General features: G+C 41.8%; 1 protein-coding gene across 2 annotated transcripts in view; it reads left to right on the plus strand.

Moving 5' to 3' along the window:
- CFAP95 (cilia and flagella associated protein 95) overlaps positions 1-27,518 on the plus strand; it is a 41,823-nt gene extending 14,305 nt beyond the window's left edge. For both annotated transcript variants that reach the window (XM_014608658.3, XM_019478219.2), the window contains 5 exons: positions 132-240; positions 6,638-6,759; positions 7,545-7,613; positions 20,034-20,091; positions 24,138-27,518. In XM_014608658.3, the coding sequence (XP_014464144.1) occupies positions 132-240; positions 6,638-6,759; positions 7,545-7,613; positions 20,034-20,091; positions 24,138-24,329 (550 nt within the window). In that variant the 3' untranslated portion in view covers positions 24,330-27,518. The remainder of the gene's footprint in view (positions 1-131; positions 241-6,637; positions 6,760-7,544; positions 7,614-20,033; positions 20,092-24,137) is intronic.
- Positions 27,519-27,803: the final 285 nt, after the last annotated feature.

The raw sequence follows: 27,803 nt of genomic DNA on the forward strand, positions 1-27,803 counted from the left end.
AGTAGTGTTGAGTGTAAGATATATGTTCATATTTATGTATGTCTAGTGAAATTTCAATTTGCATTCAAAGCAAGAGTTAATAATTCTTTTGTCTTTTTACAAATAAACATATAAATGTGCATTTTTTTAAGCCTTCAAGACAGAGAGGCTGAACCTAAGGATTATAATATAAACCAAGTTCCTTTGGGTTCAAAGAATTTATGTCGATCTACTTACTGGAGACTTGGAAATATGGATGAAGTAAGTAATTTCACTTTCTCTTTTTAAATTCAAGATATTTAATAAAATCATTCTTCAAGATTAAGTCTGGTTTTGATTTTGGAGAATCTACTGTTAGGGCCTCAGATATGGACCAGTTACATAAGCATAACAGGAGACTTTCATTCTAGAGAGTATAATTAAAATTTGAATTCGCTGCCAGCAAATTAAGACTTTTTTTAGTTATATAAAAACTACTTCCCCAAATTCCTTGAAGGTGTTTTAGTGTGGTTTATTGTTAGAGTTATGAATATGAGACTGATTTTATGCTTATTTTTAATGTAATGATGACAACAACAAAGAGGTAAGAAACATGGGAAAATGTTCTGATATTATGGAAGCACGCAAATCCCTCCCCCCTCCAACTACATTTTCAAAAATATATAATATAATACAACCTACAATGCTAGGAAATGTCCAGGCCATGTATCCTGCTAGTGGAAAGGGGTTTAGCTCCACAGAAATAAATGTATGCTCATCTACACCACTTGAGGATCTAGCATAGAGAAACAAAAATGAATTTGCCAACAGTAAGCAGAGACATTTTCTCTAATGAAACCTTATAGTAAGATAAAATTGTATTATAGCAATTTACTACAGAAAGTTGTAGTCAATCACACTGTCATTTCTAGGATAAAGGTGTCAGTAAACTAGAATATCCTCTTCTCAATGTCGGGATTAGAGCAGCCGGCCGCTGCTGCTTTCTGAATCCCGGAGCTGGGGTAATAAAACTTTCACCTGACAGGTGGGTAGGTGATGGATGAGTGAAATTAACCAGACACAGACGCGTGTTGGTTACAGGAGATTGTTTACTTACGTCGCCCAGATAGTGACGTACGACGCAGGCTGAGCCTTGGTCCCATTACAGTTGCTTCAGTTATATAGTTGAGCGCGCGGGTTCAGGTTACACAATCAATTAATGACGGACGGAGTGCTGAAAGCGTGCTATTGAGCCTGCAGGGCTTTTACTACGTCAAAATTAGCGCTGACGGGGAGTATTGACGGGTGATCAAACTGTCAGTCACTCTAGTGATGAGCTTAGGTGTCTAGGTGTCTCCTCTTTGAATTTCCCAGAGTTCTCCTAGAGTTTCTCCAACTTGGGCGGAAGTTGCTAAACTATTTATAGACAGAGGTGTCTAACGAAGGTGTCCAATGATGAACTGCTATGTGGAATCTTTAATTATCTGGCAAGCAGCAGTTCTTTGTGCTCTCAGGTTACTATCAGGTTACAAGGTAGTGGGTCAGGCTTTCTGTCCGTTACATGAGAGGGGCTTACGCTTGTTTCTTGACCAATCGCAGGGATTTATGGCAGGGCTATCCCCTTTTCCTCTAACCAATCATAAATTATGCTTAAGTTTCATTTCTTGGATGTGACGTGGGCATAAATTTAAGTCTTTGGCAAGGACTTCTTTCTTTTTAACCCTTGGTTGACTATAGTGTGTGAAATGAGGATGGTCTTGCTAGTGGCATGGGCACTGATTAATTGGGTTGTGACACTCAAGAGCATTTTTCACTTATCTGACTCACAAATACCAAATATTCCATGCTTAAATCTGTCTCTCTTGGCTACTAATGTGCAAAGTTGGCATCTTCCTCCTCTTTCTCACTCTGATTAACTCTAGATTACTTTAATGGATCAAAGTCTTTTTGAAACATGGTTTTTGAATCTACGTTATTTATGAAGATGATATATAATCAGTGGGCATATCTACATGTGCGCTTTACTGCGCAGTAGACTAATTTACTGTGCCATTGGATAGTCCTGTCAGCCACAAGTACTGTCTGATGGCACAGTAAATTACTGTGCTTAAACGCAAGTGTAGACAGTGACCAGGCTGGCTGGGGCACGAGGATGCTAGCTGGCAGGCAGCCCTCATGCTAGCTGAGACATGAGGGTGCTTCAGCTTGGAGCTGGCTGCTCCGACGGGGCTCCACATGCTGTGGAGTGGTTGGCTGAGGCACGAGTAGCCCCTGCACTGAAGCATCCTCATGTCTCAACCAGCCCCCTAGGCTGCTCTCACTGGGCCCCATGTGCTGCGCATGAACAAACTCCAGAGCTCATTGCTCCAGAGTTTTTTGCTCCCAGACACATGTTCAAACAGTGTGTCCGAGAGCTAAAAACTTCAGAGTAATGAACTCCAGAGTTTATTTATATGCGTTAATTTCACATGTAGATGCTCCCGTTACAAGTTCCATCCTTCTTGGAGTTCTTACTATTCTTTACTGTGCATCTTGCATAATGATCACCTTCAAGGTGTTTGTACTGTCATAATGCATGTGTTCTTTGTACTTGATAAGAATGTTTGTAAAAAAGATGACATTTAGGATAGCCTTAAATATTGCTTTTACATTAAGAGGTTTTACAGATGAAGTGGTGGATTAGTATACTGGTTTCAATTATGTTCCATGTATTTTTTACAAAAAAAGTATTTTGGTTTTGGGACATGCCCAAAAGAAATAAATTATTGTTACTTAAGGAGTTTTAACTTTTTTCTTTTCCATTTCTTGTTGATTTAAGAACCCAGTCCTGCTCCTATTGAAGTAAATCTTTACTTCAGTGAGAGCAGGAACAGAGTCTCAATTCTGTCTTTGTTAGAGCAACAGAGTTTGATGCACTGAATTATATGGTTACATTAAAAAAGCAACAGATTGTAATTTTAATATGGGTATAGTATCTAAAAAAACCAATATAGCATAGATGCATCAAAAGTAGCACTAAGTCTATAATTGGTGTAGGTGTTTCAGATGGAGGGGGAATACCATATTTACATGAATCCAAGATGAGGTTTTCCCCCCCAGTCTGCAAGGGGGAAAAAAAAAACTTGTCTTGGATTCAAGTACTGGCCTGGGGCAGGTAGGGGTTCAGCTCTATTGTCCTGGTTCTTGGGGCTGAAGCCTGATTAGAGCTGCTGCCTGCACTGGGCTGGAATGGTTCATTAGGTTGGGGAGGGTGCACATGGGCAGGAGGAGTGCAGGAGAGACCATGGCGTGTGTGTGTGCTGTGCGGGCACCTGCAGTTTGCTTTCCCTTCTCCTGACCCCACCCCTGTGCCTCTTGTTTTCCCCACTCTACCCTCTGCTCCCCCACTGCAGCTGTAGGCTCTGCTGAGGAATCCAGTAAATTGGGGCTGATAAATAGGGCGGGGGCTGCGATCAAAATGCATTTGTGATGCAGGGGCAAGCAATTGTTGCTCTGCTGCTGCATCAACATCTGGCCTGTGAAAAGCCTATGGTCTGGATCTTGCCCAGGGGGTAGGCTGACATTGACACCCTTGTGTTAAGTCTTAGTATTGTGTTTTTATCTCAATTCTACTTAAGCACATTCAATACAAAATACATATCTGTTTAAAACAATAGGGGAATATTATCCTTTACGGTGAACCATTACTAAATGAAACATTTTGCCACTCCTGCCAATTAATAAAGAACATGTTCCAAGGGAACAGTAACTACAGTAAAATATGTCAACTAAATCTCTGTGTCTAGCTTTCTTATTATTCAGGTCTCTAGGAAAATAAAATCATGTAAAAATCTTAGATTACATTGGAATTGGGCCCTGTGACACCTCTGAGATCTTTGTAATTCTGTGACCTGTAACAGAATTATTTAACTTCCAGTGCTATTGAAAGTCATAGACATACATAAATGATACATTGTATTAATTGAAAATAGGTTTTCTGTGCATCACGCATTTCTAGTTTTGTCAAATTCCCCTAAATCTGCTGTAATTTAAAAAAGAATAGGCAGTAGGGGAGATCCATGCAGCTAATTTCCACCAGAATCAGGCATATTTTTTCAGCTTTTCTAGCACTGTAGAAAATAGTTGGGACTGTAAGCGTATGGTACAAACTAGTTCCCTGTGTAGAGTGTATATGCTATAATTTAATATTATTTTTAAATTATGAAAGCTAACTTTTATACAATGTTTTCCTCAAGTAGGCATCTTTCTCTTCAGTAATTAATTAGATTTGTGGCTAGCTATACAAGGCTTTAATTTGGTAGTGAAGAGAGCACAACACTCTTCTTTCTTCAGCTGTGTCTTATGGTAAACGCTTAACACTTTATGTACCTTTGTATGACATCAATGAATTTCACTGTGGTTAGAAGTGAGAGTTGGTTTGATGGACCTCTTGCATCCTTAAAGGTACAATTTGAATCAGTAGAACTGTAGGCTAGACAAGCGTGAAAGATTTAGAGTGATCATTTATAACACAAGGGGGTGCACTAATACTTTTAAGCCAATGGGTTAGGAGATTTATTTTAACACTTAGCTTGGTATTTTCTCTGTATATTCTGCCAAGAGTGTGTTAAAGCAAATTAAACACATCTCACACGTTTTAACGAGGATTTCCTTTGATTTACAAAACAGCTGACCCAGGTGAACAAAATCATGTTATAATGACCACTGTTGGAACCATACATGTTTTGTGTCAATATGTTGATACCAATATAGATGCTGGATTACTCTCATTGTTTAAGAAATGGAGATAAAACCTTTAGATTTTTAGAACAGTCTCTTCCCATAATTATCTGGCCATTATGGGATCCCCTTTTCCCACCAGGTGAAGGCAAATGTTAAATTGTAGCTGACTATGAAGAATCTTGAATCTGGCTGGCCTGAATCTCTTTGACTCACCCTGGTGTTTTTGTGTGATAAAGCTACACAAAGCCTGATGGAGCAACTGGAGCCCAGATATAGGAGCAGGAGAAGATGATTTGGATTTCGGGCTCTTAGGCAGATTAGCATCTTGGGGTCCTGCCTCTGTGAAGAATCACACAGGACAGAGGAGCTCACAGTGACCATATTGATCTTTTCACTCAGGTAGTGTCTCAGTTAGCTAGAATCATGATGCTAAAGCCTCAGGCAGGTTCTCTGTCTCCAGATATTCCAAACCAAATCCAGAAATTGTTAACAGAATAACTATTGACTTCAACACATCCCTATTCTGGGATGTGTTGTATGTGAGGAAATATGGTATTCAAAATCTTTGCTTCCAAAGACAGCACTTTGCTTCCAAAGACAGCACTCAGAGAGACTCCACTGAGGGGAGGCTGCTTGGGAGAAGATAATACAACATGTTGAGTACTTTTACGTATTGCATATTAAAACATGTTTCTTCTTTGCTTCCATATGATGATAACATCTTCCATTTTCTAATAGGCATGTGATGTATATTTATTCTATTGATAATGTTAGTGCAATGTGATGCTTAAAAATAGATACTGAGATTAAGCCAAGATGTTTATTTTAGAAGCAGTAAGCCTTTATCAGGGCCTAAACTTCTATTAACAATCTTATTGTTATCTGCAGTTTTAATGTTGTTAGGTAATAAGTTTCAAGGACAGATACGTTTAGCATTTAGATAACAACCAGGTAATAAGTTCCACTGTAAAATATTACTTTATTGATTAAATCAGCCTTTAAAAAAATGTTCATTTCAGTTGAGATGCTGTCAGTGTGCTTAGTAGATGCTGGTACAATAGAAGGATAGTTGAAGCATTAAGTAAGGAAAAATGTTTAGTTATAATGTAGTCTTATGTTTTAGCCAATATTATAATTTTCTATATTACTTGGAAGTACTAAGAGTTGATTAAAGGACATTAGATTTTTCTGCACTTCCTTGAAAAATGTGTTGTTTCCTTATTAAATTATCGGTCACCTTATCAGCTAGTTGGTTCTTTACTGGAATTTCATTGGCCAAAAAGTAAAAGGAGGTTTCTCAAAGTATGCAAAACAATGTAATGCCATTCTAAAGAAAAATAAGAATGGAAATCAAATAAGATGAGTGTTTTTGTCCCTTGTTGAATAAGTTCATTGATTGCTTTAACAATACTGCATAATCAGTTTATATTTTCTTTTGGTTTACTGTTTATAGCTTTGCAAACTCATTACAATGTTGGAATCATGAAATAAAACAAGTTCTTATAACTTAAATATTTCCAGTACCTGTGCCAATTGGGTTTTTTTCACTGATTCATTTTCTGGGTCGGCTTCAGCACCAGTTTTGAGCTGTAGATCCTTGCTGTGAACATAACTGTTATACAGGGTAAAAACTACCTGTGTCATCTCTGTACTGGAGCTGTTACCATTGGTAGAAATGGTGGGGCTTCACCATTGCTGAAAAAGTTTTCCCAGTGAAAACAAAGCCTTAGGGATCAGCCCAGGTGTTCAAACATAGCTGTTATCTGGCCATAGGTGTTTTTGCCCAACACGTACAAGGTAAATCAGGGCTATGAGGTGTAGTGTCCACATAATCAAATAACAAACAACAAGTAATTTTATACCATCTCAAGTAAAATTTTACACCATCTACAGAAAGGAGTTTCTTTTTTTTCTTCTCAGAGCAGTTATCTTTTTACATGTGACTTTTATTTTCTAGGTGTGGGTCACTACATATCAGGATCATTTGTCTCAACCCTTTACAAATAAAGAATATAAGGAAATGAAGATTTGTAAATCCATGCTAAATGAAGATAACTTTGAAGACAGTGTTATTGACAGGTATATTATATTGAATATCATATGCACTACAGAATTTGCATTCAAATGGCAGATGCATAAAAAAGAATGATAAAAATATATCACTTCTACTTTCTTCCCTTGGATCCAATTATTGATGGAACATACCAGGTCCCCTCACCAGATTTTCCTTTTATTCATGCTAGCATCATAAACTGGACTTAGGACCACCTCTCCTTTGATCCCATATGTAGATATAATGATCTGTAAATAAGAAGAATGGTACAGGGACATCCATCCACCAAATCAGAGGGATCCCACTTTAAAGTGAAAGTTTTTATAACTTCTGAGTTGAACATTCTCCCTGATGTGGATCCTCTCTAGGTTTGAACTCCAGGAGTGATCCTCAGTTGCCACGCTGGCCATATCCAGCTATCAGAAAGCAAGAGCTACATATATTATTAAGTATTTGAGGTGGCATAATACTTTCCATCCTTCAGACAGCAATAGTAAGCACATATAGAAATGGTAATCTGCTAACTTGTGCACTAATTTCGGTTCTGGTAGAAAGAATTACATTTTACTTTAGTTGAGAAATATAATTAATGTGAATCCGGTTTCTCTCTCAATGAATATGGGAGAAATGTGCCATTTGCTAGTTTAATAACTTCTGCAAGTTTTCTTCATACAGATCTGAGAGACACTTTCTCTTTTTAAATATTAATAATTGAAAACTTGGTTTAAATCAGTTCATATAGGGTTAAGTCTGAAAAAAATAACTGCTGATGATTCTGCTGTATCTCTGAAAATTTTCGTCTAATTTGCAGGGAAACTGGACTACCCCAAACAGTCATGGGAGCCGTATTACCAAGACACTCTCCAGACCACTTTAAAATGTTAGTAATGCTTAAACACAGCAAATTACAACATGCTTTTTGATGACAGATTATACTAGTGCTTTGTGGAGTGTGGAAAAGGATTGGTAAGGTCTCGGTAATGTTGTTTTACATAAGGTGAAACAACAAAACTGCCTTTTGAATTGTTGCTCTTGGATTATCTGTATTATTTTTCATAGCTATAAGTGTGCGTGGATTTCACTTCCAACATTGCTGGTAGCGGTGCACCAATAGAGATTTTGGGGGCTGATACCGATATCCGATTTTTAAGGAGGCATATCGACTGATACCAATCTGATTTCCGATACAGCTGCATGTAACTGGTAAGTTTGTTGTGGTGGAAGGGGAGGGGGGAGGGAAGGGGCATAATGGGGGCAGATCAATGCCCCCCGTGGTGAGGGACGGAGTGGGAGTGGAGCTGGGGCTGGGGCAGCCACTGCCCAACCTGGGGCAGGGCGGGGCGTGGGATGGAGCCATGGCCACTCTGTGAGGCGGGGGATGGCTCCTGCCACTGTGTGCTCTGCGGGAGGGCATGGGGGGGCGGGACGTGTGCTCCTGGATTTGTGCAGGGTGAGGCAGGGCAGGCTGCTGCTGTGCCAGACTCTTCCTGATGGGAGCTGGACCATGCTGTGCTCAGGGCAGCAGCAGTGCCCAAATTTAGCCATAACCTCCCCATAACAACCCTTGCTGCCACTGCCCGCCCCGAGCGCAGCCCCATCCCAACCCCCTTCCCTCCCCGCCACATGCCAGGAAGAGCCCAGCACCGGCTGCAGCTGCAGCCCACCCTGCCCATGCCCTGCACAAATCTGAGGGCACCCTCCATGCCTTCCCGGGGTGTGTGCCGGTCCCCCCCCGAAGCCTCCCGAACAAGCCATGGCTTCATTCCGTGCCGTGCCCCAGCTGGGCAGCACCTGTCCCAGCTCCACTCCCACCCTCACCCCAGGGGGCATTTATCTCCCCCCCCATGCCCCTTCCCTCCCCCTTCCCCTTCCACCACAACAGACTTACCAGTTGGACACAGCATTCTAAGCTGCCGAGCATGCACAGGCATTTATTGACCAAATTATTGGCCACATCAGGCTGATTTTCGATATAAAGAAAATTGAGTGTATTGGTGCACCTCTAATTGCTTGTGACTGCAGAATGGTCACCAGCACTTTATTCTGTAACCAGCGAATTCCCCATCAAGAATAATGGTGGGGACGGAGTGCCACCATGACAGTGGGGACAGAGGGGCAGGGTGAGGCCAATGCTGTGCTACCACCTCCCTGTGCTGCCACTGCCTCCAAGGAGCAGGGCTTGGGGCAGGGTGATGCCAGTGGTGCTGGCCTCACCCCTCGCCTCCCCCCGCTCTGTCCTTGCTATCATGGCGGCACTCAGCTGTCCCACTCTGTCCCCACTGTCATGGTGGTGCTCCATCCCCTCTGTCATTTTCCCCCTCCCCTCCCCAGTCATGGCAATGCTTTGTCCGCGCCATCATTCTTGATGGGCAATTTTCCCTGTGCGCAGCACTGGCTTGGAGCCACTCCACCCAAGAGCATTACAGACAGATGCACAGACAGACTGACTAAGCCCTTTATATATAGAGAGAATAGTATATCGGCAAAATAATGACTCTTAATATTAACTTAAGAAAAGAGAAATGCATACAGTATTTATATGGGAGTAAAACCGCATCAGTGCAGGGACTTGTACAAAGCCTTATGTACTAGTTAAGTCCCAGAGAAGATTAAGACTGGCATGGGTTATTGTGAAGGCCCTTCATGCTAAAATGATTCATAAACCTTTGATCCCCTTTTACTTACTAAAATAACAAAATGATACTCCATCATTCTTAAGAAGAAAAGTCTTCATTTAAGTAAGTTAATTATAGCTCAAAATGTTTATAGTGTCTGAAGAGAACTGTGAACGTGGGAATCCTGGTGGTCCTTTGCTTGGGCTGTGCTGCTTCTTTATTGGGGAGCTAAAATACCTATAATTCTGTGCCAAGAAACAAAGCTAGTTAAGGGCATTGAAAAGGCATTGAAAGTTTAATAATGTAGAAAAGCTTAAATGTGTATGATTACAACTATTGCATGTAAGAGCAGTTTATGTTTCAAGAGTTAACACAGGGTTGTCCAACTCTTGGCTTGTTGGCTCACTCCTGTTCACTGCCCAGCTGCCACTCTCCAAATCAGGGGGTGGAGTGATGTGGCCTGCAAGGCTCGGGAACCCATGCAGTGTACATCCCATGTGGTTGCGGGACTCGTGCAACATGAGGCCTGGAGGGCTGGCGGCCTGCCCGTCATATGGCTCCCAGCTGCTCAGAAGTTGGACAGCCCTGACTTAGTACATAAATAATACACAAAATTAATACTGTGATGGTGGATATAAGTAGGAGTAAATAAATTTGTGTCTGAAATATGTAGGAAACATCTCAAAACATCTCTTTCAGTTGGCTAGTCTGGGGTATAAGGTAAAAAGCAGTCTCTGATGTATGGAAATCATTAGTTATGATATAGTAATGGTTATAAATAGTTGTAATTCAAACATTGCATAATAATTGTGAACAAATGTGGAGGGCTTCCAAATTTTCAGTAGTTAATTGAGCTTAAAGCTAGCTTTCTGTTATAAGCTTGATGCTTTATTTTGATCCGTCATCTCTCAAACTGAACTAAAACCAAACTAATATCGTGTATGTTTACACACCAATTCTTAGTTGAAGCCAAAATATTTTTTTAGACTTTTCCCAAACTTGAATTTTATTTTACAAATATTGGGATCCAAGATGCACACATTAGTTGGGAATTTCCAGTTTAAGGTTTCCCTTCCTCTGTCCAATCTGCTGTTCCACTTTCTGTTTCCTCCCCTGTGCTCCCTGCCTGATCTGCTACTTTGTTTTCTATTTCCTACTCTGTTTGTTGCTGTGCTGCCTGTACCCTCCCCAACCTGCTGTGTGCCATGCAGAGAAGCTTCCTGTGTTACTTGTGGCATACATGCCACAGGTTGGCCGCTGTTACTCCAGAGGGTTCAAGCTGAAAATAACAAAGGTGGCACATAATAGGTGAGAGAATTCTCTTGTGTAGGAAAAGCGCTTAGCTGGTCATCTCACTTCCTGCAGCTGTTTGTGGAGCATAAAATGGCCTTACCAGACAGGAGAATTGTTCTTTTTTTAATGAAAGCTTAGATACTAGAGCACAAAATGTATGCAAGAAAGTATTGGCTTATTTTACTACTGTCACAGTTTGCCCTCCTTCTGTGCAGATGTAATTCTGCTCCTGTAGTGTCATCATGAGAATAAGCAGATCATGGCTGTATCTTTGTAGGTTCATCAGACAGATTCATCCAATGTCATGACTACCAAAATATTAATACTATACTTTAAATCATACAAGACAAGGTAGATTGTGGGCTTCTTTAAATTTATTTTTTTTAATTTTCTTTTTTATAGAAAGCGGTTTCTGAGTATGCAAATAGTATGCTATATACAAAGACTTTAACAGCCACATCTACGTGTCTAAACTGCAAGGTTGGCACATGTCCATGTATCCATGCTGGCTAAGAGTGTCTGCTAGCAACCACATTGCAGAGCTCAGTACAATGGACTCGTGTAGTTGCATGTAGGCTGGCATTGCATTTACATTTGTTCAGCTTTGTCATGGAAGTTCTTTTGTGCAGGCATTACTCTTAACATGTTATCTCCTGCTTCTTTCAGCTGGGTATTCCTTATAAAGTGGCCTTAACAGAATAGAAAATAAGTAGGGTTTCTGGAGGTTATTCCATGGTTCCTGCTGTATTACTTTTTGGATTGACTGTTGCATTTGTTTCACTATGTATTGCAGAGAGTTTCTCTCTCTTCCCTGGACTCTTGTGAAGAAGTATTCTGGCCCACCAGCGCATACTACCTCTAGCATTTCTGCCTGTAGAAGGGCCTGTGGAAGTAGAGTTTACCTATACATGGTGGACATAACTAATATTCTTTAAATAATAGCTAGCCTTCAGATAATGGGCTTTCCGAACTGTCCTGAGGCCAGTGATGGCACTCAGGCCCATAGTTTTCCCCACCTCAAGAAGCACTTGAATGTTAGCCACAGTGGATACTACTTGATTGTTATATAGGCCTCTGTTAACCACAGAAGTAGGTTCTTGAGCATTAATGTAGAACACATGGGGAAGTTTGTGATATTTAGTTTTTGAGGGTACATGGTGTTTACCAGATAAGCAGGTCCTTATTTCTGCCAGAAGACATGGTTATTGCAAGAGGAGAGAGGAAGGAGAAGTAGAACTGGGGGAATAGAGCCCACTGTTGTTTAAAACAGAACCTCAGTACTGTCTGTCATGTCTCATGTTTCAGTACCTCTAAATCTAAATCGAATCTAATGGAATCTTTTGAACAGGTCCTTTGACTGCAATCTGTTTTCCTCCCTTGAGCTCCAGTCATTGTTGAAGAACCAAATGACAAATCTGTCTTTCTAGTTATCTGTTGTCCATCTCCCCGTTCTATTTCTTCCCTCTTTGGTCCTTTAGTGGCTTATGTTTTTCCCAAAACATCTTGCAGTATTTCATTCTTGAATCACTACTTTTGCCCCTGCTGATTCAGAGTCCTCCTGTCAAAACTTCAGGGTAGAACTCAGACCAACAGTGGTGGAAGGGTCTTTTAAGAAAGTGGTGTAGTATTTTTGTCCCATAAACAAAAAGAAAATAATCTACACTTCTTATATTCTGTATCATGGCAAGGCTTCATGCTGATGCTTAAAATGGCAGATTATCATCTTGGAGTACATTTATCTATTTGTTGATCTGTTCACAAATTCCATCTTGCAAAGTATATTTTATAAGCTTGCTGTCCCCAAGAATTTCACTGACCAACGTGGCTTTCTCCTGCACGAAGACCTTTCAAGCAGCACCAGCCAGAATTAGGATAAAATATGAAAGAACTTAAGCAAGATGTTGAAATAGGTGCAGAAAGTTGCTAGCAGTGTGACTGCCCTTCTCCCTGCCAAGAATGGATGGGAGGTGACTTCTATCCGCACTTCACTTTCCCACCTGCTACACTCTTAGGGAATTATAATCCTGATTGTTGGACAATGCTGAAGTTATACAGTGATCCAGTTCATCTTATCCATGTGACCAAGTTACAAAGAGGGCTCTCATCCAAAGATTACAAAGAGGGCATTCAGGGTGTTTATTGAACCAAGAAGTCCTGTAGCCAGCTTGCTATGTGACTTGATCTGGGGCTGGTTCCAGCAACATGTTCTGCCATGGGCTTTGCTTCTTGCAGATTGGCCAGATTTTCCAATCTGAAAAGCATATCATCGTGCACAGTGACAGTCATGCGTGACTGTAGATTTTGTATGGGGGCTAGCAGTGAGCACCTGGTTGAATTCTGTTTATTTTGGGCAGGTAGATTCAGAGCTGCTAGACTTGACATTTCACCTGCAGTATGTGGAGTTGAAGTGCTTAATTTGTTCCCTGCACTGTATACCAGTTCCCATCTCTGCCAGCTGCTTGGAAATTTTTTCCTGTAAATTTAAGTTTCTGATGGTTCTTCCAAAGTCATTGGTCCTACAATCCTCACATCAGAACTGGAATGTTTGTGTGCTCCTCTGGACCAGCCATTGTGTGCGAATGCCCAACTCTCAGCTCTGAAAACAAGTGCTCTGCTCCCAGCTTAGCTGTGGCCTGAGATCTCTGCGGCCAGAGGAAACTCTACAAAGACACATTGAAGGCCCATCTCAAGAAAACAGACACCAACATCAAGAGCTGGGAGGAGCTGGCTGTTGACTGATTCCAGTGGCACTGTAACTTCAACCCTCAAAGCAGAGAAGAGAGAGCAGTGGAATGAAAAGGAGAGAAACCCCAGTCTACAAGCTTCTCTCTGCTGTGGAAAGACCTGTAGCTTCTGTGCATGGATCAGTCTCAAGGGTTGGACTCCTAAATCACCTCAAGACCCATAAATGAGCCATGGTAGAGATCATTCTCAATTCAAGGGATTGTTGCTGCTGCCACCAGCTTCAGTTAAGCATTGCAGAAATTGGATTAGCTTCAGTATAACTTTGATTACTGGAATAAGAGAGGTTTTAGTGTAAATGCAAGGGGATGGTTTTGAAAAGCAAAATAAAAATGTGTGTAGCAAACCAGATCTCTGGGCATTTTTACACATGCTGCCGGATGCGGCACCAGGTGCTTTAATTAGCAAGCCATGCTAATTAAAAGCACCGGTGCATCACATGTATCAGCATCCCTACACTGAAAAGATGGCGGCAGGGCTCTTTGAACTAAAGCTCATTGAATGTCTTTTCTTTCAAAGCGCCCCACCACCATTTTTTCAGCATGGAGATGCACGAGGTTGCTGATACACGTGATGTGGAAGGCTGCCGGAGTGTGTCAATTTCTGTGTTCCAGCAGACTTGATTAATTGAGTCTGCTCTGATGTGCTGGATTTCCAGTACATCAGAGCAGGCTCACTGCATTTGTATAGGAGCCCTTTGGGTCCAAAGCAACTCATTAAAAGATCTATTGGGTTATATGTGGAGACAAAGCAGGAAAGGGTGAGGTCTAGAGAAGAGGAAAGGAGAAGTTTTATGGGTTTCCATTTATTATAGCATAAAAATAGACACACTGTAATAAAGGGAGGGTACTGCTATGTTTTAATGACATCAGATAGCAGTTCTCCATATAATTATTACCTTATTGTTCTTAAGATGTTTTTCCATTTACTGTGTAGCTGAATACAGATTGAATGGCTGGGATGGTAAAGCCAATAGTTTTCTGATTTTGAATAAAGTGAAGGGAAAAATATTTTTTTCCCTTCTCATCAGCCATGCAGCTGCTGAAACTAAATCCCAACTTAAAAAAGGCAATACATAAGAATGAGTTTGTTCAATGACATGAAAAGGAGTGCGTCAAGTTATGTAAGAAGGAATATAATCATAATATTAATGTTAATGTCACATTAACCCTTATGGGACAATAGTATTTTTACTGTAATAGATGCAGATACAGTGATGCTTGTGTCCCACATTACACTTGGGACATTATTAACCAGTTACTCATGTCTTAAGTTGTATCCTGGCCATACATTAAAGCAGTTAATGGTGTCCTAAACAAGGAATAAGCCACAAAGTTATTGCACAAAAATGTGTAATAACTTTGACTGATTCCTATCATACTATTAACTGAAGGTGTGGCCAGGTGTACCCCCATGGGATGCACAGGCTCCCAGAAGCTGGGAGCCCAGAGCTGGTGGGGCTTCCAGCATAAGGGTGCACTATGTGTTCCTGCAGCTGGGAGTCGCATCAGCTGATCCTGGCTCCCAGCTGTCAGTGGAGGGGGCTTCCAGCCCTGGGAGCTTGCTACTTTCCTGTGCGGGGGGAGCCCAGGATCACAAGCCATGGCTCCCCCTGCACCAGCAATAAGGTATGATGGTACCTGATGCTTGATCCTACAGTCATGCCTTCTGCCATGCCTGAATGGCATAGTAGAAAGCACAATTATGTGATTTGTGCACCAGATTGTATTGTGCCTTTACCTGCATGTCTGGCAAAGGCTTCAGTGTCTCAGAAGGGTACTTGAAGGGTTCTGTCTAAGACCTAACAGGTTGTAGTGTTGGTTATTTACTCTCCTGCTCCAATGGTACTTTTTGTATGAAACTGAGGAGGCCCTGTACAAGGATGGTGTTAAATTTTTTACTCTGCAGTGCATAAGTATACTGAACATTTAGGTTGACAGGTGTCAGTTTATGAGTTTGACCTCTAAAACTTTTAAATCCTGGCCACCTGGGAAGCCATGTCTCTCTCTCTCTCTCTTTCTCTCTTCTCTCTCTTGACAGCTGAGATCAGCTGAGGTGCTCAAGCTAGCAATTTGGGGGAGAGTGAGGGTAGGGAAAAATCAAACAATAACTGGTAAGTTGGACGCACATTTTACAAATGAGAATCTGGGGGCATCTACATGTGCACTTTACTGCAGAGTTGCCTAATTAGCACTGCAGTAAAGTGTCACCATCTACAAATAAGGCACTATTAGCCCAAGGTTGTCGGGACTCAGAGCAGCCGGCCGGCAGCTGCTTTCTGAATCCCACTACCGGAGCAGTAAAACTTTCACCTGACAGGCGGGTAGTGATGGATGGGGTGAAATTAACCAGGCCAGACACGTGTTGGTTACAGGAGATTGTTTACTTACGTCACCCAGATAGTGACGTGCGACGCAGGCTGAGCTTTTGTTTCTGTTACAGTTGCATCGATTATAGTCAAACATGGGTTACAGCCAAGCAATGATGGACGTGGCGCCGAAAACGTGCTATCGTGCCTGCAGGGCTTTGATACGTCAAGATTTACGATGACGGGGGGTAATTGACAGCTGATCAGACTGCCAAGTCACTCTGGTGTTGAGCTCAGGTTTCTCCTCAGAGATTCCCCAGAGTTTTCCCCGGCTTGGGCGGAAGTTGCTAAACTATTTATAGACAGAGGTGTCTGACGGAGATACACAATGATGAACCGTTATGTGGAATCTTTAATTTTCTGGCAAGCAGCAGTTCTTTGTGCTCTCAGGTTGCTATCTGGTTACAAGGTAGTGGGTCAGGTTTCTTGCCTGTTACGTATGAGGTTATGATGAGGGGCTTACGCTTGTTTCTTGACCAATTATACAGTTTCCCCTCGCTTTTTATTGCAGGGATTTATGGCAGGGCTATCCCCTTTCACCCTGACCAGTCTTAAGTTTCGTTTCTTGTTTGTGATGTGGGCATAAATTATATAGAGCTCTCCGCCAGGATTTTGTTTCAGGAGTTTTTGGCAAGGATTTCGTTTAACCCTTAGTTGACTACTTGAATGGTATCTCTTGCTAGTGGCATGGGCACTGATTAACTGGGTTGTGACAAAGGTAAACTAATGAACTCCACCAAAGGGTATTAACGCTTGATGTAAGTATTATCCTGCTGGCAGGCAGCCCCTGCACTGTAGCACCCCTGTACCCCAGCCAGCTCGTCTGCAGCACATTGTGCCATGGTGGAGCAGCTCTGGGGTGGCAGGCTGACTCCTTGGGCCAGAGTTTATTGCATCGTATTAATAACATGTGTAGATGCACCCACTGAAAATTTTTTTCTCAAAACTTAATTTGTCAATCTTTACAGTATTTTTTTAAGGTATATTTTGTTTCCATATATATGTGATCTACCTGATATATGGCAGTAGCTTAAAACAGTGGTGGTCAACCTTTTAGCCTCGAGTTCTGGATTGCACGGGCAGGGTTGGTCCATGGGGCAGATCCAGCATGAGGGTGGTGTGCTGGTTTTGGCTGCAGGGTGGTCCTTTGCTCACCAGATCTAGACCTGCATGAACCAATGTGACAGTGTCATCTGAACCACGGGGCTTCCCACAGGTCCAGAAATATAATGGTGGGGGAATGGTGGCAGAATTAATTGCTGTGGTTTCCAGAGCCCAGTTTCAACCTGCAGGTCAGAGGTTGATCAACACCGGTTTAAAACAGAGAATAAAATAAAGTCCAAGGCTCTTCTTCTATTTCAAATGAACTGGCATAAAAGACCTGAACCTGATTCTAGAGCAACCTTTTCCTGTAATTCTTTAAAAGTTAAAGAAACTTTTAAATTGGTCTGAGCAATAATCTGAAGGAGCTGCACAGTCTGATTGCAACTGTGGCAGAAACGGAGAAAGAGCTGCTATCCACAGACACCTTGAAATGCAGTGTTTCCTCACTGATCTCTAAACTTTCATGGTAGTTGGGCCATGTCCCTTCTGTGGACTTCTTAACTCTTTGGAACATTGAATTACACCTTGTTGAATTTCATTAATATTTTTCTTTGCCTCTTTGCAGATTTTTAAAATGTCACAGTTTGTCTCTCAGCATACTTGCATATTGTTATTTTAAGCACAACTGGCACCATTGTCTTTTAAGTGCAGATCTAAAAATGTAGCTGCACAACTTGTGGCTGTATATATAAGTATTAAATAGAAGAAAGGGAAATAAAATCAAGGCAATGGTAGTCCTGTTTTATGTAATGGTGGGCAAGTTAGTCAAACCCTCAAACTTGATATTTACCTTACAGATTCCTTTTAAAAAGCTTCATTTTCTAAGGAGTTTGTTTTAACTGGATCATCTGCTTTTGATGATAGCTTTGAACCCATTTCAAAAGGTTAGTCACTGCTTTAGACTAGGCAGTTTGTGGAGGATGTTTTAAGACAAACATATAATGTTTGGTGAGGAAGATTAAACAATTTGTTGCAGTCTTTATTTATAGTGCACAGAATGCTTTTTTTGGAGGTTTTAGTTCAGTAACTGCTGCATTCTTATATTTTGAAATACAAACCACTGTTTAGCATAGGGTGAGCTAAAATTTTCATTAAGCCAATTATTCCAAATGTTTTAGAGAAAATGATCATTTACAAACTGAAAAAAATACTCTATCATTTTCTACCCAGCCATAGTTATGCCTTCCCTGCTATGTCACTTAAGGCGTATTTCTCGCTACTGTAGTTGCATCAGGTATTGTGCCTTTTTAAATGTCATGATTCGCTCTTACATCTCTACAGTTTACTCCATGTACTAAACTATGTTTTCTGTATCCCTTTTTAATCACTTCCTGCTATATAGATTAAATTGTGCCTGTCTCCTTGGTTAAGGACTGGCACATAGAAGATGGTGTTCCTGCTCCTTTTAGGCATTTTACTCCTAAAAACCTCTCATTTTCTTGCCATAATGCCATAAATTGTTGGCATTTCAGATATGCAGAATTTCACATACATATGTATATACTTGATCTACATAAGCAGATATTGAAAAGCATAGTTTCATTGGTGGGATTTTGCAGGTACACATATATTCACCACCCCAAGGTGTCTAAAGGGCTTCATTTGAATTTGTGTGTGTGTTTGTATACATACACACTATATACATATATACACACACTATATATGTGTGTGTGTGTGTGTGTGTGTGTGTGTGTATATATATATATATATATATATATATAAAGCCTGTCATACAAAAGCTGGATAGGCTAATTAGCCTATGCACAGTATTGTAACAGATCTGCAAGTGATGCCAGCTATTTATGGTTCTGTATGTGTGGGACTGTATCCCAGATACAGTCCCTGAAAACTGGTCACTAAAGAAGTGAAAGGTGTTAATTTAAGCAGTGATTTAAAAAAGAAAGAAAGAGTCATAATAATAGAAAATGAGGTTTGGAAGGGACCTCTAGTCTGACCCCTTGCTCAAAGCAGGACCATCCCCAACTAGATCATTCCAGCCAGAAAGAAGACTTTGTATCAGGTTTACAATTTCTTATAAATGATACCATGTATCCAAGAATCAGCATGCCCAGTTTAAGTGTGGAAGTACAGGGTGTGCAAGGGATCTCTACATACATATCATTGGACATTGGTATCAGAAGCGGACTGGCCAAGTTCACTGATGACACCAAACTTTGGGGTAAAGCGTCCACACCCGAGGACAGAATGGTGATCCAGGCCGACTTTGACAGGCTTGGAAAATAAGCGGATGAAAATCTGATGGCCTTCAACACTGAAAAATGCAAGGTACTCCACCTTGGGAAGAAAAACCTGCAGCATGCTTATAGGCTTGGCAGTGCTACACTTGCTAGCACCATGGCCGAAAGGGACTTGGAGGTCATGATTGACCACGAGATGAATATGCGCCACCGATGTGATGTTGCAGCTGGCAAAGCAAGCAAAACTCTAGCTTGCATCACAGATGCTTCTCTAGCAAATTCCAGGATATCATCCTCCCTCTGTACTTGGCCTTGGTGAGGCTGGAGTACTGCATCCAATTCTGGGTCCACAATTTAAAAAGGATGTGTAGAAGCTTGAAAGAGTTCAGAGGAGAGCCATGCACATGAACCTGGTGGCTGTCTATAAGTATATAAGGGGTGTACATCAGCATCTGGGGGATTGTCTGTTCACCAGAGCACCCCATGGGATGACAAGGTCTAACAGTCACAAACTCCTCCAAGACCATTTCAGGCTGGATATAAGGAAGAACTTTACTGTCCGAGCCCCTAGGGCCTGGAACAGACTCCTGGGGCAGGGGGCTGGACTCAATGATCCTCCAAGATCCCTTCCATCCCTAATGCTTATGAATATCAGTGTATATACACCTGTGCAGTATATCTCAGTACATGCTCATGTAGTTGGAGCACATGCTCTCAGTTAAATTCATATGAAAATTAGATTCCCCTATATTCTGCTCTGAAATTTGTTACTCCTTAGAAAAAAACCTAAGCAAGTAAATTTCAGAAAGTAAATGATTTTATTTTGCATACTAATGCTCTGGCCTAGATATTGCAATAATCCAAACAGTTAATAGTCTTTCTGAAAATGGCTGCTATCTATTATTTATTTTGTATAACATATAAAATAAATAGACTGCCTTAGGTTATTTCTCATATCATGCATTTCATTTACCTTACAGGGATCTAGATACAACATACCGTATAGAATACGTTCCTCCATATGACTATACACCATATGTAAGTAAATAGGAACACTAAAATGATACTTTACAGTTTGTTTTAAATGCAGTTTCATCTATAGAGTGCATAATTAACTTTGGGGAAACAAGAAAAAGCTGCTTCTGAAATGATGATTTGTTTGTATTTGCATAGAGCTATTAGCAATATAGCTACAGGAGCCAGTAGACAAATGAGACAGTTATAATTTATTTAGAGTTTATACATTTATAGAGATACAGTTTTCCATCTGCATATAACTTACTAGCAAACTGTTTAAAGATTCCTCACTACAGCTATTTATTCTGTCCTTTCTTGGTTTACTACCACAAGAGCACAGGGTTTGGGGGAAAAACGTATTATTTATATGTTTCTTACTATCTTTGGTTGCATTTAATGGTGCTTCAGCCAAATAAAAATTTAACAGCTTCTTTTCTATCTTTTTCCCCCTGCTGTGTGTATGAATGTTATTGCTCTATTTATATAGATAGTAGAAGAATTACACTACTGTGAACATTAAAACAAAATACATATCTGGAATTGAATAGTAATCAAAAACTTAAAAGATTTTTTTAAAAGTTTGAGGTTTTGGACATTTTGTTTTTCTTTGAGGGGGAAAAAGGTAACATTTTACTAAAGATGTTTTGGAGTTAAAGGGGCAATGGCTGTGCCCTTTTGGACTCACCCATATTTTAAAATAAACTTTTTTTACTGTGAAATTAATGTCCATGAAAGAGGCTACCTTGAAAGCTACAGAGACTGTAATCCTGTGTTCTCATAGCAGTAAATAGTACATATGTACATAGTACATATACAAGCTCCTGTAGTCTCCATGGCAATATGCCTTTAAATGGACATAGAGGGATTACTTCTCAAACTGAAAGGTTCGAGTTAGATTAAGAGGAAAGATGTGGGCTTTATGGGCTATGTATGGCCTCCTTCCACCCCTGTAGGCATAGCCATGCCTCAAGATGTTATCTTAACTTGTCCACTGGGCCCTCTGGCCTGTCTATCAAGCTCTGGTTGGTTTCACAAGTCCCTGACCCTGGCAAAGCTCTCTTCTCTGAGTCCCTGGCCCTTACACTCTCCTGTCAGCCTGCCATGCCCTTAGCCTTGGCAAAGCTTTCCCCTTTCCGTGGGCCCCTCACCCTAGTTTCTGTCAGCCTGCCCCTTCCAACAAGCTTTAGCTCTTATGGCCTAAAGACTGCTATGGCTTCTGCTTCACTACTATGGCCTTAGTCCTTGTGGCCTTGGCCTACCCCTCCCCCAGTGGTGGTTCCTTTCCTTTAGGTGAATTAGTGCCTCATTTTTCTCATACTGAAGAGGAGCATAACTACTCTGCCTACTATTCAAATAAAAAACCATAACATTTCTTGTTTGAGCCAAAAGAAATCTTATGAGGTTCAGTAAGGATGAGTGCAAAGTTCTGCACTTAGGAACAATCCCATGCATCGTTACAGGCTGGGGACTGATTGACTAAGCAGCAGCTCTGCAGAAAAGGACCTGGAGGTTACAGTGGACAATAAGCTGAATATAAGCCAACAGTGTGCCCTTGTTGCCAAGAAGGCTAATGGCATACTGGGCTGCATTAGTAGAAGTGTTGCTAACAGATTGAAGGAATTGGTTCTTCCTCTCTCTTCTGCACTGGTGAGACTACATCTGGAATACTGTGTCCAGTTTTGGGCCTCTCACTACAAAAAGTATGTCAGCAAATTGGAGAGTGTCCAGTGGGGCGCAACAAAAATAATTAGGGGGCTGGCTAACATGACTTACGAGGAGAGTGAGGGAACTGGGTTTTAGTTGGGAGAAGAGAAGTCTGAGGGGGGTCTAATAACAGCCTTCAACTACTTGAAGAGTTGTTAAAAAGAGGATAGAACTAAACTTTTCTCAGTGGTGGCTAATGGCATAACAAGGAGCAATAGTCTTAAGTCACAGCAAGGGAAATTAGATATTAGGAAAAACTTCCTTGCTAGGAAGCAGACAGTCAAAAAGCCTGAGCCTGAATCGATTTAGTCTTTTCAGGTTACTCTAACTTACAGAGAGTGAACCAGTTTACAAGTGGATAGACATTCAGTATATGCCTGCAGTGGCTCAAGCCAGAAGCCTGGGGGCATTAGAGCAGCCCTCCCTTCCTTCCACAGAGAAGCTGAATTGAGGAGGGGGGCATGGCCAGGCATCCAGAAGCAATCCGGGCACACACAGATGCCCAGTAGGGCTGTTCAAAGCTTCGGTCCCTGATTTGATTCAGTGACTGATTTCTGAATCTGAATCGAATCAGGAGACCCTTTAATCTCTCCGAATCCAAGTTGAATCGGAACCCTCTGAATCAATTCAGAAAGATTTGGTGATTCAGATATAAACTTTAATAGCTTTAAATGTTTTTTCTACATACCTCAAGGTACGAGGTGGCTTGTGAATGCTGTGATGGAGGGGTGGATGGAGCATCCCACAGGAGTGTGGGGGGCTCCCCAGCGCGTTTGGCAGCAGACCCAAAAGTGGACCAGAAGCACTTCTGGTCCACTTTTGGGCTCACCGGGGAGAGTGTGGGGGGGCCCCCCTGTGCCCCCCCAGCTGAGTGACTGGTGCCTCCTGGGTCTGAGGGGGTACCCAGGGTCCCCCTGCGACTGATTGTCAAGCCAGGGGGATGTGGGGGGGCCCCCTGCCTGCTCGGTGGCAGACCTGGAAGTGGACCAGAAGTACTTTCAATCCACTTCTGGGTTCACTGTCGAGCACTTGGAGTGGGGGGGCCCTGCACTCCTGTGGGACATTCCATCTGCCCCAGCATCGCAGCATTCATGAATCACGCCTGGTACCTCAAGGTACACAGAATAAACATTTAAAGCTTTGTCTATGGCCTAATTGCTGATTCTCTGAATCAGCATCAAATCTTCAGATTTGGATTTGGCTGAATTGAGTCAGGGACAGTGATTTGAATCAACGAATAGAATCGCTGTCCCCGATTCGGGCCGAATCAGAATCCAAATTGAATACAGCCCATTTTGCACACCCCTACTGCTCAGCCCTAGAGGGGAATTTTTCCCCTTCCTCCCTCTCCCCCACTGCCGGGGGGCCCTGTTCAGTGCTGGGGGGGCTCTTCTCCCTCCTCCTCCCCTTCTGGCACAAAGGGGTGGGGAGTGGGGCTCTGTGAGGCTGCCCAGCCCCAGAGGGGAGTCTTCTCCCCACTCCTCCCCCTCCATGGCAGGAGGAGGCTCTGTTCCGTGCTGGGGGAAACTCTTCCCCCTCCTCCTTCCCCCAGAGGGGCAGTGGAAGCACACAGCTCAGCTGGGCAGGGTTGGGGGTGGGAGGGTCTAGGGGACTCCCCCACGGCTGCGCACACTCCCCCACAGCTGCAGCCCTTGCTGCTTGGCAGCAGTAGCAGGCAAGGAAGTCAGGGTGCTAGTGTCTGGTGCAGGCACGGCTCCAACCAGCGCTGTGCTGGGGGACAGAGCAGAGCCTGCCTTATCTCCCACTGGGGCTCTGAGCCTGAGCTTGCAGCTCCAGTGCTGGTGCCAGGTGCTTCCCTGCACCCCCCACTGTGCAGTCTCGCACAGCCCCCCCTCCCAGCCTCATGGGGGTGGGGGGAAAAAGGGGAGGAGGGGGAAGAGTGCCCCCCAGGAACAGAGCCCCCCTGAAAAATTGCACCCATTTCATACAGTAATAAAAATGGCTTACAGCAATAATTACCATTATGTGCTCTTCAACACACTGTAAATCTGAAGCACAAAATTAGCCAAGATTGCACAGGAAGAATAATTTGATTTAACCAAATACATTTATTTGAGTTAATTTACAGAAATAATCTTCAGAACCAGGAAGGAGATCAAACTCCTAGGTTCACTAGTTTTGGCTACTAAACTCTAAGTATCTTATCTACTGGTCCAAGGTAGAATGTTAGAATTCAGTAATCTGATGTTCCAACCAGACATTTTATTAGGAGATAGATTTTTAATCTGTGAAATGGTTTATTTCCTATAAATTAGTTTGACCATAACATGCACATTATCAAAGCACCATGTTTTGAATCTCTGTTTACTGGAAAATAACTCTTGTCTTTCTTGCTTCCATAGGTTGGAGTCCAACCAGATGGTTATTCTGTAGTTCATAGAAAATGTCATTCTCAGTTTACTGACACAGCAGATTACGGAAGACATGGCATCAACACTTGGCAAAATGAGAGTGGGATTTATGCCAATGCAGCTATAAAGCAGAAGTTCTTCCCAGTAACTAATCCTATACCTTCAAATGTACTTGATTCCTAACAAACCCAAGTAACTGAATCTGAAAAAGAAATTCTGCATTTCACACATTGACTATATTTACCAAATTATATATATATATATTTGAAATACTTGCTTTTGTTTGCTTTACAGGAGTGACCCATCTACAGTAAGGAAATATATGGCATAAGTTTGTATGAATCATTTGTATATATTGAGTATTTTTATGATTAATAATTTTATGGTACGTTTCTAGATGTATACACTGGAGATCAAAGGTTTAGCTGAAACCCTTTTTTTCCAATATGAAAAATGACGATCACTTAGATTAAGACTACAGACAATGGCACTGCTGCCCACAAAATTCACATTAACTGACAGGCAGTTTTCAGTAATGGACAAAAAGCCAGCAATCCCTCTAACTTCCACATTTTTTTCTCTTTGTTATTGCCACCTTGCTTCTACAGACTTGACCTGAACTGGATATAAGACTTAAAGGGACCTTTCTAGGTCATCATCATATCCAGTCTTTGCTTATTGTAGGCAACTATCTCATATAGTCTTGTTAATAAACTTTTTGAGCTTCATGTTAAAATTAGGCAGGTTTGCCCTCACCTGGAAAGTTATTCTAGAATCTCACTCTTCTGATTAGAACCTCTTCTAATTTCTAGCTTAAATTTATGCAGATACCATGTCTCTCTTTGTCATGTTATGGCATGTCTCTAAAAAGCTCACATTTAATAGTCTCACATTAGAAGTTGATAAAGTAAAAAAAAAACTTCTAACAAGAAATGAGAGGAAAAAACAGTAAGGGTGAACTTTTTTTGATATTCACCTTTACTCTTCATCACAGCTGCCTCCTATGGAATTTGCATCATCTACATTGTTGTCCATCACAGCACAACCCTTATTATCATCCAGATTGTTACAAAATGCAGCATTTTTAAAAACTTTTTACTATAAAGTTCACCAGGCACTTTCATGCAGCCTTGATCCACTCACATACCCTATTCCTGGGTGTTTCATCTTCTTGGTTTGGGTCAAAGCATGGTTATTACTCACCATCCATTTGGCATATAGATGTTTCATATTTGCTATGAAAGGACAATTTATGTTGACATATAGGGGTTAAAGCATAAATGTCATGCCTCTTTGTATTGTGACTTGGCATGTGTTTTCATTATTCAGGCATTGCTTTACCCTTTTTCTTGAGCCCTAAAGTTCTTTTTAGGGATGGTTTTCCTTTTAAGAATCACATGGACTGGCAACTTCATTCTGTCAACAAGTATGGCTAGCATAACAGTGCAGTGCTTCTTTTCATACACATCTGTTCTTATGCAGACAGCTTTTGCTCAACTCTCATTTACTGTGGCGTCAGATGGCATTTCAAGATATGCCAGCATCTGATCTGTATTCCCTGTTTGTGACAGTGGGCGCATCCGCACGAGACATTTACAGCACAGTTGATTAACTCTACAGTAAATCTTTCAGTATCTACATGTGCACCCCTATTAGGTCTCATGATACTAATATACTCTGCTGCGGAGTTTTTTCATGCACAGCAGTGTATGTGTAGACAGTGACCCAGCTGCCTGGAGCATGAGGGTGTGCTTCAGTGCAGGGGCTGCCTGCTGGCTAGCCTGACACTGAAGCACCCTTGCGCCCTAGCCAGCCCCTCCACAGCACATTCAGCCCAGTTTGAGCAGCCACAGGCTGGCTCCCTGAAACTCTGCTAGCTGGGGCTGCTGCAACCTGGTTCAGTGTGCTGCGGTTTGGGCACATGTGTAAACCATCTGCCCGGGAGCTTCCCAGGAGCAATACACTGTGGAGTAATAAGCTCTGCAGTTTATTGCTGTGTGTTAATGGCACATAGACATGCCCCATAAGTACAAAAGCTGCAACCCTGCAGGCTGATCACATATTATTGAAAACTTGTCAATTTTTTCTCATATGCCTCAGGCACTGCAAAACCATTGTTCACCTTATTGAAAGCCCATGTCTTCTATAAAATCTCTGTATCCACCCTCTGCTTGCCCTGAATTGAAGACCTAATCCTAGTTCTCTAGTGATTTCTGTGTTTTTTATCTGGGACTTTTTTGTTGACACTGCATATACAACCTGCTTTCTCTCTCTCACACATACCACAAGTTATTCTTCAAGTTCCAGGTATTTTGCCCCTGGGTCACAAAATGCTTATCTATCAGTACTGCTAGTTTCTCCTTCCCCTAGTCTCTTGTACATACTTCACTGATGCTGCACTTTCAGCAGCATTGGTTTCAAGTTCTCCTACTTTTGGTATTTTTAATTTTTTCACTGACAGTGAAAGAATGTAACTGCCTTGTCCCTCTTGTGTTTGTAGGTTTAACAATGTAGCTGCTCTTTCACCTGCCTCTAATATAGCTAGCAATGAAACACTGAAAGCTGCAAGGGGATGGGAGAGCAATCCCCCCAGCTGCTGCTGGTCACACATCAGAGACCAGCTGGAGAGTATCAGTTGAAGTGAAATAGAGGAGGGCAGGGGATGAGAATCAGATTAACAAGCCTCTTGGTTGCTCTGGACAGAGTGGGAGGGCGGAGAAGAGAAAGTAGAATATTCTGTGACTGTTGGGAGGGCTGGGGCCAGAGAGGGGAGCTGAGGCTTACCTTCCCTGACCAGGATACCCTGCAGTCTTGATGCCAGTTGCTGTAAGTGGGCTGTCACTCCAGTCAGAAGATAGGCTCCCGGGACACTAGCTGTAGTAGCCCTGTGGTATGGACTCCTTGGGGTCCCAGTATAGTGCCCCTCTGAATTGGCACCCAGGGCTAGTGGTCCATTTGCCACCCTTTGTCTTGGCAAGCAACTAAATGCCATTACCATATTTCCTCATGTATGTATGCATCCCAATTTTAGCAGCTGATTTTTGGAAAAAAGTTGTGTGTTCTATGTGAGAAAGTATGGTAGGTGCCCAGAATTGTACCAGAGTTCTGGATGTGGTCTTACCACAACCTTACACAATGGTATTTATACTTTCTGATCTTTGCAGATACACCTCATCTAATACATCCTAGGATTTCATTTTCTTTTTTCATTATTGTATTCTATTGGTGGCTCAGAGCCTGTCTTTGACTAATGTATTCAGGTCTTTTGCCTCCCCTATTATTTCTAAGTGATACACCCTCAAATTATAGCAGAGATTCTTGTAAATGGATGCCTGTTTTTTTGTTATTAAATTAAATCACAATTCTGCCCGATGTTATCCAGTCCCTCCTTTATAATATTACAGTTCTCTTCAGTATTGATAATGCCACAGGAGAGTTCTGTAATTCTGTTGTGAGACTCTGCTAATTGAAAAGGAGGAGTGGTGTCCTAACAGGAGCTGCTCTGTGACTGTCAAATTGATTCATATGTGATGTGTCTAGCAGAAGAACAAAGATTGCTTCTACCCTGCTATAAGGCAGTTAGATGATGGTTATAGTAACCTCACACTAGGAAAGGTATGTAATATTTGTGGCAGGTCCATAGATTTGTAATCAATA

The sequence above is a fragment of the Alligator mississippiensis genome, chromosome 3, assembly GCF_030867095.1.
Source record: "Alligator mississippiensis isolate rAllMis1 chromosome 3, rAllMis1, whole genome shotgun sequence".
In the NCBI taxonomy this organism is placed as follows: domain Eukaryota; kingdom Metazoa; phylum Chordata; order Crocodylia; family Alligatoridae; genus Alligator; species Alligator mississippiensis.